Raw genomic sequence first — 13437 nt, forward strand, 5'->3', positions numbered from 1 at the left:
AGACTTGCAAGAAACTCTGTTTCCTTTTTGCTTTCTCAGAATTCCCAGGAGCCTTCTGGGCATGGTTTTAGTAGTTCTCTTTACTTAAGAAATGTTAAAAGTTGAGAAACTGAGTCAATGATGTCTTTCCCCATCATTCACGTAGGGAACGGGGACATGAAGATACCCTACAGACCTCCAGGCTGCCTTGGCATCCCATAACGAGCACTCAGTTCACCCTCTATAGCCTGTTGATGGCGATACTGCTGCACCAACATGCATTTTAAACGCAGGAACCGTCCAAACATCTCTCCCTGCATCTGCACCTTTCCCTCGACTCATGCAAAGACCCCCCGGGCACCAAAGACCCAGCAGGATGGGCATGCACCCAGCCTTGCCCCTCACTGCAGCTGTGCTCCACGGCCAGCACACACCTTGAGAATGGCTCTCTGCAGGCAAGGACCAGGCCTTAGTTATGTTTTCCTAAGAGGACCTGGAACCTGGAATGGCACCTTGAGCCTGCCAAGTACTCTTTACTAAAACAGGGGCATGGTGAACACGACCATTTCTTGTCATCATCTGGCACAGCTCCCAGAGGATTAGAAACCTCACCTTTCGGCCAGGCGCGGTGGCTCAAGCCCGTAATCCCAGCACTTTGGGAGGCCGAGACGGGTGGATCACGAGGTCAGGAGATCAAGACCATCCTGGCTAACCCGGTGAAACCCCGTCTCTACTAAAAAAATACAAAAAACTAGCCGGGTGAGTTGGCGGGCACCTGTAGTCCCAGCTACTTGGGAGGCTGAGGCAGGAGAATGGCCTGAACCCGGGAGGCGGAGCTTGCAGTGAGCTGAGATCCGGCTACTGCACTCCAGCCCGGGCAACAGAGCGAGACTCCATCTCAAAAAAAAAAAAAAAAAAAAAAAAGAAACCTCAGCTTTCTCTAAGCGAACCAAAATGTGCAGTTGCTTCTGGTGGGCTCCAGCCTCACCTTCCTGCCACCCCTTCCACAGGGATGAAAGGAATACCATCCCAGAGGGCCCAGTGTGACACCTGACACTGAGGTATTCATGAGACAAACGGAGAAGGAGGAACAGGAGCCCCACACTTACGCTCTGAAATCCTAGAGACAACATCAACTGATAAAAGGTCTCAACAAAAGCACAAATAAATGACGGGAGATAAGTTGACAACTAAGAAAAGATTTTGAAAAGTCTTAAAATGCTTGCAGATACGAAAAACAAAGCACAGGATAGAGCCCCGTGAAGAGCACTGCAGAGAAGACAAATTCAGGGGAATAAAACTGCCAGAAAAAAATGCAAATACATGATGGTTAGAAAGAAGATGAAAGATAAGGCAGGCAGACACAGACATGTCACTTGCCCACCATCGAGGTTCCGGAAGAACAGAACGGAAGCAAAAGAACAAAAGCCTTTGGAAGCAGAAAATAGGTCAACTTTTCCTGAAATAAGAAGACCTGAATGTGAAGTCGAAAAACCTTACAGGGTATAATCAAACATGATGAGAACCCCCAAGCCATTTGCTGGAGCTACTGAACCTCCAGAGTCGTAGAGATATCCCACAGGCACCTCGGCAGGAAAAGCTGGTTCCTGCAGAAGCAGCACTAAAATCTGGTTGGCCACAGACTTCCTTTATGGATTCGTTTTATTGCAAAATATGTTACGCAAAAGAGTACAAAGGCACACATGTGTAATTAAAGGATATTAAAATAAGTCCAGTGCACGCAGTACCCAGGTGAAGGAGCAGAGCATCGCCTGGACCTCGGAGCTCCCACCGTGTGATGCTCTCTCCTTGGAAGTGCTCCCCGCAACAAATCTCGCCTATCTTTGGACTTCAACCCAGGTGCGCTGATATGGTCTGGCTGTGTCCCCACCCAAATCTCACCTTGAATCGTAGCTCCTGTGATTCCCACATGCTGTGGGAGGGACCCGGTGGGAGATAAATTAACCACAGGATGGTTTCCCCCAAACTGTTCTCATGGTAGTGAGTCTCAGGAGAGCTGATGCTTTTATAATGGGTTTTCCTTTTTGCTTGGGTCTCGTTCTCTCTTGTCTGCCGCTACGTAGGATGTGCCTTTCGCCTTCTGCTGTGATTGTGAGGCCTTCCCAGCCACATGGAACTGCGAGTGTATTAAAGCTCTTTTTCTTTATAAATTACCCAGTCTTGGGTATGTCTTTATCAGCAGCATGAAAACGGACGAACAGGGTCTCATTCTGTCATCTGGGCTAGAGTGTAGTGGCACGATCAGGGTTTGCTGCAGGCTCAGTCTCATGGGCTCAAGTGATCCTCCCACTTCAGCATCTCAGGTAGCTGGTGTTGGGAACAGGCCCCCAAATGTGGCCATAAACAAAATCTCTGCAGCACTGTGACATGCTCATGATGGCTATGACGCCCAGGCTGAAGGCTGTGGGTTTACCAGAATGAGGGCAAGGAACACCTGGCCCACCCAGGACGGAAAACCACTTAAGGCGGTCCGGAACCACAAACAATAGCATAAGCAATCTGTGCCTTAAGGACATGTTCCTGCTGCAGATAAGTAACCAGAGCCCATTCCTTTGTTTCCTGTTTTAGTTAATCTATAATCTATAGACACAATGCTTATCATTGGCTTGCTGTCAATAAATATGTGGGTAACACTCATTCGTGGCTCTCCACTCTGAAGGCTGTCAGCCCCAACTACCACTCCACACTCTATATTTCTGTATGTGTGTGTCTTTAATTCCTCTAGTGCCACTGGGTTAGGGTCTCCACAACCCAGCTGATCGCGACAGCTGGGACCACAGGTGCACATCGCAACGCCCAGCTGATTTTTGTATTTTCTTTGGTAGAAAGGGGGTTTCACCATGTTGCCCAGGCTGGTCTCGAACTTCTGAGCTGGTCTCGAATCCTGAACTTCTGACTGCCTTAGCCTCCCAAAGTGCTGGGATTACAGGCATGAGCCACCACGCCTGGCCTTTCTTTTGGTCTTCATGAGTATCTTAGCTATTCGTGGCCTTCTGCTCTTCCATGGAAATATTGGAGCTGGTTTATTGAATTTCCTGTTCAGATTCTTATGGAAACTACACTGAATCCATAGATCAACTTAGGGGAGATGAATGCTTTTCACACTGTGCCTTCCTTTTCACATATGCAGGCAATCTCCATTTAGCTCAGTAGTTGTTAATGCCCTCCCATAAAATTTTATCACTTTTTCCCATACGGCGCTTACACATCTCTGGTTATAGTTATCCATAAGCACTTTGGCTGCTGGAATAAACAGTATCTTCCTTAAAGTTACACGTTCTGACTGAATGTTGCTGGTAAATGAAAGGAGCCTGACTTTTGATTGGTTTTATCATCCAGCAAACTTGCCAAAATGTATTGTTAATTACAATACGGTTTCAGTCTATTCCTGGATTTTCATTTGATCCAGATAATCAAATTATTGGATTAATTATTGTCCTTTAATTATTTAATTATTAATTATTAATTATTGTCCTTTAATCAAATTATTGTGTCCATTTTTATTTGTAGTGATTACTGACAGATTTATTCTGTCTTCTGTGCTATCTCTGAGTCCCACTTTTTCTACTGGACTTTTAAAGAACTCACTTCCTTTTATGCTTCATTTGGAATTATTTCATTTTTTCCTTTTTATTCTTCTTTTCTTCTGCCTGCTACTTTGACAATCATATGTTCTGTATCTTTCCTTTTAGTGGTTACCCTAGAAACTTTATGTGTATTTCACCTAAAGTCAAAAATTGATCAGTATCTTTACCCTCCTACAGAGCATTGCCCTAATTTACATGCACAGCTGTGCAGCGATTTAGGGCTGGCCGATTTTCTACTACATACTAGACATTATGTTTCGTACAGTCCCGTTTGTTTACACATATCCACAAATTTATCAATATCCCTTTTCACCAATCCTTTTGAAATTTCAAGGCTTCTGCTAGAATAATTTTCCTTCTGCCTAACGTACACGTTCAGAATTTCCATTGAGTCTTTTAACGATAAACTGTTTTTGCTTGTGTAAAAATGTCTTGATTTTGTCCTTGTTCTTAAAGGATGCATTTGCTGATTCTAACATTCCCGGCTGCCGGTGACTCCCTCCTCGGATTTTTTCCAGCCACCGTCTCCTGGCTCCAGGCTTTGCCACGACGAAGCAGGAGTTGCTCCAGCTGCTCAATCTTTGTGGGTGATTTCTTTTCTCCTTCTGGCTACTTTCGAGAATTTCTCTGTGTCTTTAGTGTTCTGTGGTTTCACAAGAATGTTTCTAGATGTGACTTTCTGTTTGTTTATCCTGTTGAGATCTGTTGCAGTTAGTGTATCTGAGAACAGCATCTTTTAAATATTGTGTGGATGTTTCCATCTTCTTTCAAATACCGCCTCTTCTCCATAACCTCCGTTATCTCCTTCTGAGACAGGGATTCCACCCTTGTTATCCACTTTCACTCTTTGCTCATGTTTCTTAATGTCTCTTAGGTTTGCATCAGATTTTCTTTAAGGCTTAAATTCTAGATAATTGCAGGGAGAGGTCTATCTTTCAGTTCCCTACCTCTCTATTCAACTATGTTTAACTTACGTGTTATTCATCCACATTATTATTTGGCTCTTTTTCTAACTCTGATTGTCTGTTTCTTACCTTTTGAGCTTCTCATCGATTTATTTCAGTGTATTAGGAACACTTATTTTCTATTCTGTGTCGAGCTTTCACGTCTGCATCTACTATATTTTTTTGCTGGTTCTTACTCGTTGTGCCTTATTTCCTTGTACATTTTATGATTTTGGACTGTGAGTTTCTCATTTTCTATAAATGTCATGTCTAGAAATTCTGAGCAGCCTGGATTGAAGGTGAATTGCTCCAGAGAGATGTCTGTTTGCCCATGCCCAGCATCTGCGGGCGCTACGGTAACTTCTGGAAGGTCTATTGCCTGGAGACTGGACACTTCCTGAACTCATCTTGGGTGCACACGGAATTAACTTCTTCTCCTGAGTCTTATTATACTACACAGGTAGGGAGGTTTCCAGCACAAAGGCTGTCAGTTTCTAGGCAACATTTCTCCCCCTCCACCAAGCACCAGGTTGAGGAAGGCATGTGTTCAGCCTTCTCTCTCTGTGCAGTGGGCTTATGTCTCAGTCACGGTTTTAATGTGAGCCGACTATAGCGACAGCATATGGGGGTGTCTCCTACTGGATCTCCTGCCCATCCCCCCACCTCCACTTCCATGGAGTTATCATCAATAAAGCTCAAGGTCTCCAGGCGTAGGAAAACCCTTGGGGCAAAAGCCAGCTTTGTGCCCCCGGTCTTACCCTTGTTTCCCAGGGTCTCTGGTTTCACTGTTTTTAGGCTCAATGTATTCTGTACTTTCCTGCCAGCTCAGTGGTGCACATTTGAAAATGAGACATAAATGCAGACACACTGTATCCTGCATATTAATGGCTTCGGTCGTGAGGGTCATTCCGGTTCTGGAACTGCCCTGGAGTCAGAAACGGCAAAGCAGCAGAGGAGTGAGTGGCAGACAAGAGCAGTCAACGATTCCACCTGCAAGACAGAAAGTGAACCGCGAAGGGGCAGACATCTCTCCGCCTCTGCTGGCAGAGATGATGAAATTACAGCCTTGGAGCCTGCAGAAGAGAGTGGCCATGAGAAGCAAAGCCGTCCGCCCACGGAGACCTTGCAGCCCGTGTCTGGCAGCACCAGGCTCTAGAGGGCGGGGTGAGACAGAGCCGGAAGCAGAGGATACCTGGACCACTTCCTGGGCCCAGCACATCATCCCACTGGGGACCAGAGTGCACCAGACACTGGGCACCAGAACACCAGGCTCGGGAGACAGGGGACAGGGAAAGGGGTGGTCTTGAGGTCTAGAGGCTGAGGATGGGGGCGCGTGTTAAGTGAAAGCCCAGGTGGCTGAGTGTAGGTGCTCAGCCTAGGAGATCAAAAGACAGCTTTTTTGTTTTTGTTTTTGTTTTTCTTCTGGAGAATTTACAAAGCAAAGATTTACTTTATCTTCACCTCAACATATGCTAGAAAGACATGGGATAAACTTAACATCCATTCTCAATTTTTAAAAATCTGAAGTAAAACTAGCTATAGATAGATATAAGCCCCAATCAAATGCAGAAACATGAAGAACTTTCCAAGGAAAGTCGGGAAAAAGACGAAACTGCCCCTTAGCAAAGAATTTTGCTCCAGAAATGATCTAGTACACCGTTCTAGAAATGCTGGCCAACAAAAGTTAAGAAAATGAACCAAGAGGTGTAAATACTGGAAAGGAAAAGGAAAATTAGTTGCATATTATATAAGTTTAACTTAAAAGAAAAACTACAAAAATCAACAGACTAACAGACACAATAGGAGAATTTAATGAGGTGGTCAATTACAAAAGCAACACAAAAATCAAGTTTTCCTACATAAAAATATTAACCACTTAAAAATATAATATTAAAGAATTCATTTACAATAACAACAATAAAAAATAGAAATAACTGTAGTAAAAATAGAGAGTAGAATTTCTCAACTGGGGCAATTTTGCCCCCCAGGGGACATCTGGTAATGTCTGGGGACATTTTTGGTTGTCACAACTGGGAGTATCTGTGGGGAGACCAGCTATGCCAGTAAATGCCTGAGGATGCACGTGGCAGACACCCCATGATGAAGAATGACCCAAAGGTCAACCGGGTGACGATGTGAAACCTGACATTCAGTATCATTCGAGATGGAAGTGACACTTCACCTAACATGACTGACATCCCTGACTGATGACTGGGAGTTCCACGTGATCTGCACTGAACCTAGCTACAATTTAATCAGCAGCATCAAATCAGGCATATAAGGGACTGGCACCAGGGGGTGGAGACCCTAGTCCATGTTTCTGTGCATCCTCTGCTTGCAGAGACCTGATCAGATGAGGAAGCCATGAGTATGGAGCCCCAGATGTGGAGAACAACGAACAATTGTTCTGAGGGCACGATGACCTCCACAGGCACAATGACCTCCTTCCGCAGTGGCTCCCACAGTTCTACCTCATCCCCAATGTAGCCCCCTCCAGCACAACCCTATAACACCTCCCTCCAGCCCCCGCCTCTCTGCAGACAGCCCCTTCTCTGCTGTGCTGCCTGTTGCAATCTTGCAAAATATTTTCCTACTTTCTCTAATCAATCTGCCTGTCTTCGCCTACAACCGTCTTGGTAAATCCCTTCACCGCCTGCACCATTGGCCCCAGCTAGTCCATATCCCTGACACTGCTGAGGTAGAATAGGGTCTGGGGGCAGGGAACCTGAGCACTTCCTAGAACTAAATCAAAGGAAAAACCCCAGCTTTCTAAGACCAAGTAAATAACTTTGTAACTAATTCAGAGAGGAAACACCTCTTTATTTGCATAGTGTGTACACCAAGTAAATAACCTTGTCACTTCACTTCAGCCTCTTTATTGACATGGGGCCCACACCAAGTAACCAATGGGAAGCCTCTAGAGGATATTTAAATCCCAGAACATTGCGTAACCGGGCCCGTGAGCCTTGCTGGGGCCGCTCCCGTCCTGTGGAGTGGGCTTTTATTTTCATTCAGTCTCTGCTTTGGTTGCTTCATTCTTTGTTTGCTTTGTTTGTGCTTTTTGTCCAATTCTTTGTTCAAAATGTCAAGAACCTGGACACCCTCCACCAGTAACACCCCCATGATCCGGACCCAAGGCTACACACAGCGAAGGTGCTTAACACACATCCCGGGAGCGGTCCAGCACCCGACTCACCGACTCCTCGACCACGGGGTGAACCAGCGTAGCTCGCGGTAGTTGCCTTCGTTGGCCAAGGCCATCTTGGGTCTGATGAGCAGGATCTTCCTGCAGGCAGAGGAACAAAGCCGTGCACACCGGGCTCCTGAGACAAACATGTCACTGGCGGTGGCCACTGCCACCGGGGGACAAGGTGATGCCGTGTACAGTTGGCTCAAGAATGGGGCCCCGAGCAAATCTCTCTCCTTATCTGGGCTTCCACTTTCTCTCTCTGACTCAGGTCTCCACGGCTGCATCCGTTCCTGACCCTCACAGTGAAGCAGCTAAGCCCCAGCAGGTGTGCACCTCACCAGCAGCTGGTGACCAGGCGCTCCAGGGAACTCGCTCAGCAGGACTGGCTTCCAGGCCACAAGGACCTGTGTCCCCACACCCCCACCCTCTGCGTCTCTCTCCTTCTGATACCTGATGATGCCTGTCTCGGTGATGGCTGAGACCCAGAGAAGCAAAGGCACCTGGGTCACCTGCCTGGTGCATCGGCTCTGACTAACCCGGGCACTTCCAGAAGCAGCCTACCAGTAATGGGTCCCCAGGGCAGCACCCTCGGCTGAGAGCCAGGGAGAGGCCCCAGTCACCCTCCCGGGGGCAGGGGCAGGGAGCCTACCTGTTGAGGAATATTACTCTGCAGTTGTAGCGGACATTTCGGTGCATTACAGGCCTGCAGGAGAGAGGGGAGGTACATGCATGTCTGCCCAGTTATGAAAACACAGAGCATGCGGAGGCAGTGGCTGGCTGCAGCTCTGGAATCATGCATTTTACTTTAATATGAAGCTTCCTCCGATCCCTTCACAGAACTGCAAGGCTCTTCTGTTGGCACCTCAAATCAAAGCTAAAATGAGCCGAGATGGTTCTGCCACCCAGGCAGCACCGACTCTAAGCCTAGAGGAGCTTCTTCTCAACGAACAGCAACTTCTTTCCACCACAGGGTTCTTCCCTCTCCTCCTGAAATGTTCCAGCCTCTGCTGCCTCCTCCCCTTCCCCCTCCAAATTGCCTTGTGCTAACCTGAGGTATCCACTTTCCAGCACTTGTCCGCCCTGAGCTCATTTCCACCCACCACCTGGGACATGTGGAACCCTTCCATTTGCCACTCGGGGCCGGCCCTTTCTCAGGACTGGGCCTTGGCTTCACACTCCTATCACCTTGCTGACACCCTATCATCTCCCACTGCAGATGAGGGGACCACAGCAGGAGAGGGCGACCTGGCTGGGGATACTCGCACGGGGACCAGAGTGACCCGACAAGAGGCTCTGGCCAGAGCAGGGCAGCACAAGGGAAAGATGACCCGGACAGGAGCGCTGAGAGGACGCAGTGTCGGAGAGAAGCACAGGCGCCTGCCGGGGGTGTGATCCGACCGCAAAAGTGTTTCGGGGGAAGAAAAACCAAACGTGGATGGTGTGGAGTTCCGATTCCAGCCTTGCCACTGGCTGAGTAACCGGTGTGAACCCAAAAGTATCTGAGACAGGTCTCAGTCCACTTAGAACATTTATTTTGCCAAGGTGAAGGACACACACCTGACACAGCCCGAGGAGGTCCTAACCACACGTGCCCGCGGTGGTCGGGGCACAGCCTGCTTGTACACATTTCAGGGAGAGAGAAGATGTCACTCAATACATGCTGGATGGGCACTGCTCGAACTGGAAAGGCAGGACCAACTCGAGGCGGCCGGGGATGGGCTTCCAGGCCATAGGTGGATTTAAATGGTTCTGATTGGCAATTGGTTGAGTTATTATCAATAGAAAGGAATGTCTGGGTTATGACAGTGGGTTGTGAAGACCAAAGTTTTATGATGTAGATGAAACCTCCGAGTAGCGGGCTTCAGAGGGAACAGACTGTAAATGTTTCCTATGAGACTTAAAGTCTGTGTTGATGTTCATGCTGGTCAGCTCTTCCAAAAGGAAGGAGGGGAAATGAGGCCTGTCTGATCCCCGATCACCACCGACTCCCCGTCATGGCCTGAACCAGGCTTTCAGGTTAACCCTGGAGGGTCCCTCTGAGAGAAGCAGTTCATTCAGAGGGTTGGGAGGACCTTAGGATTTTATTTCTGGTTGACAACAGCCTCGACTCTTCCTCCCAAAAATGGGGATGAAAGGGTAAGATGCATGCAGGGGCACCACTGCCCGTCCCTGTCCTGGCTGCAGCCCCCGTCCTGGCTGTGGCCACCATGAGCGACTCACTCCATCATGGCTTCTGTTCCTCCTCTCTGACGTGTTCTGGATTCAGGACCCCACCAGATCTCATGTCCAACTGTAATCCCCAGTTTGGAGGTAGGGCCTGGTGTGGGCGGAGTTCTCATGCATGGCTTGGCACCATCCCCTCCGTGCTGTTCTTCTGACAGGGAGCGAGTGGGTTCTCGTGAGATCTGGTCGTTTTAAGAGTGTGTAGCAACTGGGTGCAGTGGCTCACGCCTGTAATCCCAGCACTTTGGGAGGCTGAGGCAGGCGGATTACAAGGTCAGGAGTTCAAGACCAGCTTGACCAATCTGATGAAACCCTGTCTATACTAAAAACACAAAAATTAGCCTGGTGTGGTGGCGTGCACCTGTAGTCCCAGCTACTTGGGAGGCTGGGGCAGGAGGATCGCTTGAACCCGGGAGGCAGAGGTTGCAGTGAGCCGAGATCGCACCACTGCACTCCAGCCTGCGCGACAGAGTGAGACTCTGTCTCAAAAAGAAATAAATAAATAAAAATAAAAAAGTGAGTAGCGCCTCGCCCCTCTCTCTCTTGCTCTTGTTCTTGCCACAGAAGATGCCTGACGAACACAAACTTGTTCTCACTTAGACAAAGTGTGCCCAGAGTGTGAGAGAAATAGATGTTTTCAATAAAATACGAGCCCTCCGTGAATATCTGATCTCTAAGTGGAGTAAGTCACCAGGACAAACTCAGAAACAAACTAAAGCAGATCAGGGCGGCGCTTTCACCACGTGAACGTTTTACCACCGGACACATAAAACAAAGTTACACACCAAACGACGCACCGGGAGAAGGATTTTTACCTTACGTGGGAAGGGACTGACATGTTTCACATGTCAAGGACTCAAAATAAATGAGACACAAGCAGTTGTAGGCAAAAAAGCAGGTAACTCTCGAAGAGTGTTACAACCAACCAACAAACAAAAAAAGTTCAACTCCGTAAGTGAGCAAAGCAAATAAATAAGACAGTCGTTTTTAAAAAAGTATCCACCACTCTGTTTCTTTATTTTGTTTATAAAGGCGAACCCCTTGTAGGGCAGAACTAAGGATGGTGCACCTGCAACCACAACCAAATCAGCACCCTCTTCCTGGAGGACCATTTGAAGAAACAGTGCAAGATGGAAGTTATCAATGACATTATGATAAAACTCTTGTTTTGTTCATTGGAGCCTCCAATCCAGAAAAACGCTAGATTTCAAAAGAAAAAAATACCTTCAAATATGATGGTTACAATTTTTAAGTGTAAAAAGTAGAAAAATGAAAAGAGGATTATAAACTCAAAGTCAGCAGAGGAAAAGTTTGAGCAAAAATGAACCAACAAAAGACAAAACCCAAAAAGAACCAGCCTGGGCAACATAGCGAGACCCTGTCTCTAGGAAAAATTAAAAAAAAAAACAAAAAAAAAACACCAGCCAGGTGTGCTAGCGTGCACCTGTAGTCCCAGGTACTCAGGAGGCTGAGGCGGACGGATCACTTGAGCCCAGGAGGTCGAGGCTGCAGTGAGCCAGGATTGCACCACAGCACTCCAGCCTGGACAACAGAGTGAGAATCTGTCTCAAACAAACAAACAAAAACGAAAAAAAGAAAACCTAATGAGTAGAAAACTTGGTGAAGTGACGAGAGTAAGTCCCTGTGGTCGGCTGACTCTCAGCCCCTCAAAGATGTCCCCATCCTAACTGCTGGAGCCTGCGACTGTGTTTTGTTACCTGAGACGTTGCAGGGGTGATGAGGTGACAGGCCTTGAGATGGGAGATGATTCTGGACAATCCGGGCCAGCTAGCATAATGGCAAGAGTCCCCATAAGAGGGAGGGTCAGAGGAGGAGCTGTGACAACAGAAGTGGGGGTCGGGGCGACGTCACAGCTGGAAGAGGCCACAGGCCAGGGAAGCTAGAGAAGGCAAGGACACAGATCCTCCTGGAGAGTCTCCAGAAGGAACCAGGCTTGCTGCTGACCCACTGACCCCTTGACTTCTGACCTTCAGAACCATTAGATAAAAGACTGGTGTTGCTTGTGTGTTTTGTGTCCATGGTAATTCACCAGAGCAGCAAAAGGAAACTAAGAGAGTCCACGGGACCAATTAGCATCATCCATGTGAACAGAGCCTAAAATTCCCATCCGTGTGCTGCTTAGAAGAGGCCCCACTCCATAAATGTCATGGTGAGGGTTGGATGCGAGTGGCGGGAGAATATGCGCCAGACAGATGCCAAGAAAGAAGTGAGCCAAGATGCCATCTCCATGCCGGATGAGGCGGGGCTGAAGGAGACGTAAAGGACTCGATGCAAAGCCCAGTGAAAGGCGACAGCGATGCAGAGCGCGGCAGACACCAACAGAGCATGTGCAGAGGCCTCCACAGGGGACAGCTATGCAGAGTGCGGCACAGACACCAGCACAGTGAGTGCAGAGGCCTCCATAGGGGACCAGCTATACAGAGTGCGGCACAGACACCAGCACAGCGCACACAGGGCCCTCCACAGGGGACAGCTATGCAGAGTGTGGCACATAGCGGACCAGCTATGCCACAGCACAGACACCAGCAGAGCGTGTGCAGAGGCCTCCATAGGAGCAGCTATGCAGAGCACAGCACAGACAACAGCACAGCATCCTCCACAGGGACCGGCTATGCAGGGCACAGCACAGACACCAGCATGGTGCATGCAGAGGCCTCCACAGGGTACCAGCTATGCAGAGTGCAGCACAGACACCAGTACAGCATACTCCATAGGGAACCCGCTATGCAAAGCAGGGCTCAGACACTAGCACAGCATGTGCAGAGGCCTCCATAGGGACCGGCTATGCAGGGCACAGCACAGACACCAGCATGGGGCGTGCAGAGGCCTCCATAGGGACCGGCTATGCAGGGCACAGCACAGACACTAGCACAGCGCATGCAGAGGCCTTCCTTGTGGAGCTACACATATGCAGCCTAAGCCATGGGAACCACGTGGCGACATGCAGACATGGAATGAGCCCCAGGGCTCCCCATGATGTGAGTCAAGCTCTCTGCATGCAATGGGGTGAACGCTGCATTCCCCTTTGTGTGGAGTCTGCTGATGTGTGCATGGGACTTTCCGGAAGAACTGACACATCCTGCTTCCGGGAGCTACCTCCTTGCAGGGGAAATGAGGTGGCGTACGGGGCTGAGATAGGAACAAAACCCACTTTTCAAGCATAAGGCCTTTGGTATCCCTGGACACGTGGACGTTCCACACCCTGGATGGAGGCTGGTTGGGTGGGTCATGCCCTTGAGCCTGCCTTTGTCCCGGGCTTGCCCTTCCACACTCACACTGGCACTTACATGCCCACGTCGCAGATGATGTCCTGAGTGACGGGAGACTCCAGAAGGGCCGCCAGGACTTGAAACGAGTGCAAGAGGGTGTCCGACTCGTAATAATGATCCCAGCATCCGTAGCCGCTGCAGAGAGAGTGAGAAGGTGAGCTCCAGAAACAATTCAGGTGAGCGGGCTGGGGCAGGGCCTGTGG

At 48.7% G+C, this 13437-nt stretch overlaps 1 protein-coding gene across 5 annotated transcripts in view; it reads right to left on the reverse strand.

The window, feature by feature from the left end:
• The window catches only part of LOC105469743 (NAD synthetase 1), a 48928-nt gene that overhangs the window by 30329 nt on the left and 5162 nt on the right, over window positions 1-13437 (reverse strand). Inside the window, exons 3-6 of one of the 5 annotated variants that reach the window (XM_071074093.1) lie at window positions 13253-13369; window positions 8371-8424; window positions 7728-7817; window positions 5290-5456 (exon numbers count right to left, since the gene is read on the reverse strand). In XM_071074093.1, the coding sequence (XP_070930194.1) occupies window positions 5290-5456; window positions 7728-7817; window positions 8371-8424; window positions 13253-13369 (428 nt within the window). The remainder of the gene's footprint in view (window positions 1-5289; window positions 5457-7727; window positions 7818-8370; window positions 8425-13252; window positions 13370-13437) is intronic. The other 4 variants (XM_011721243.2, XM_071074094.1, XM_071074095.1 and 1 more) reach the window with 4 other exon arrangements.

Source organism: Macaca nemestrina, chromosome 12 (assembly GCF_043159975.1).
Source record: "Macaca nemestrina isolate mMacNem1 chromosome 12, mMacNem.hap1, whole genome shotgun sequence".
Taxonomy (NCBI): Eukaryota; Metazoa; Chordata; class Mammalia; order Primates; family Cercopithecidae; genus Macaca; species Macaca nemestrina.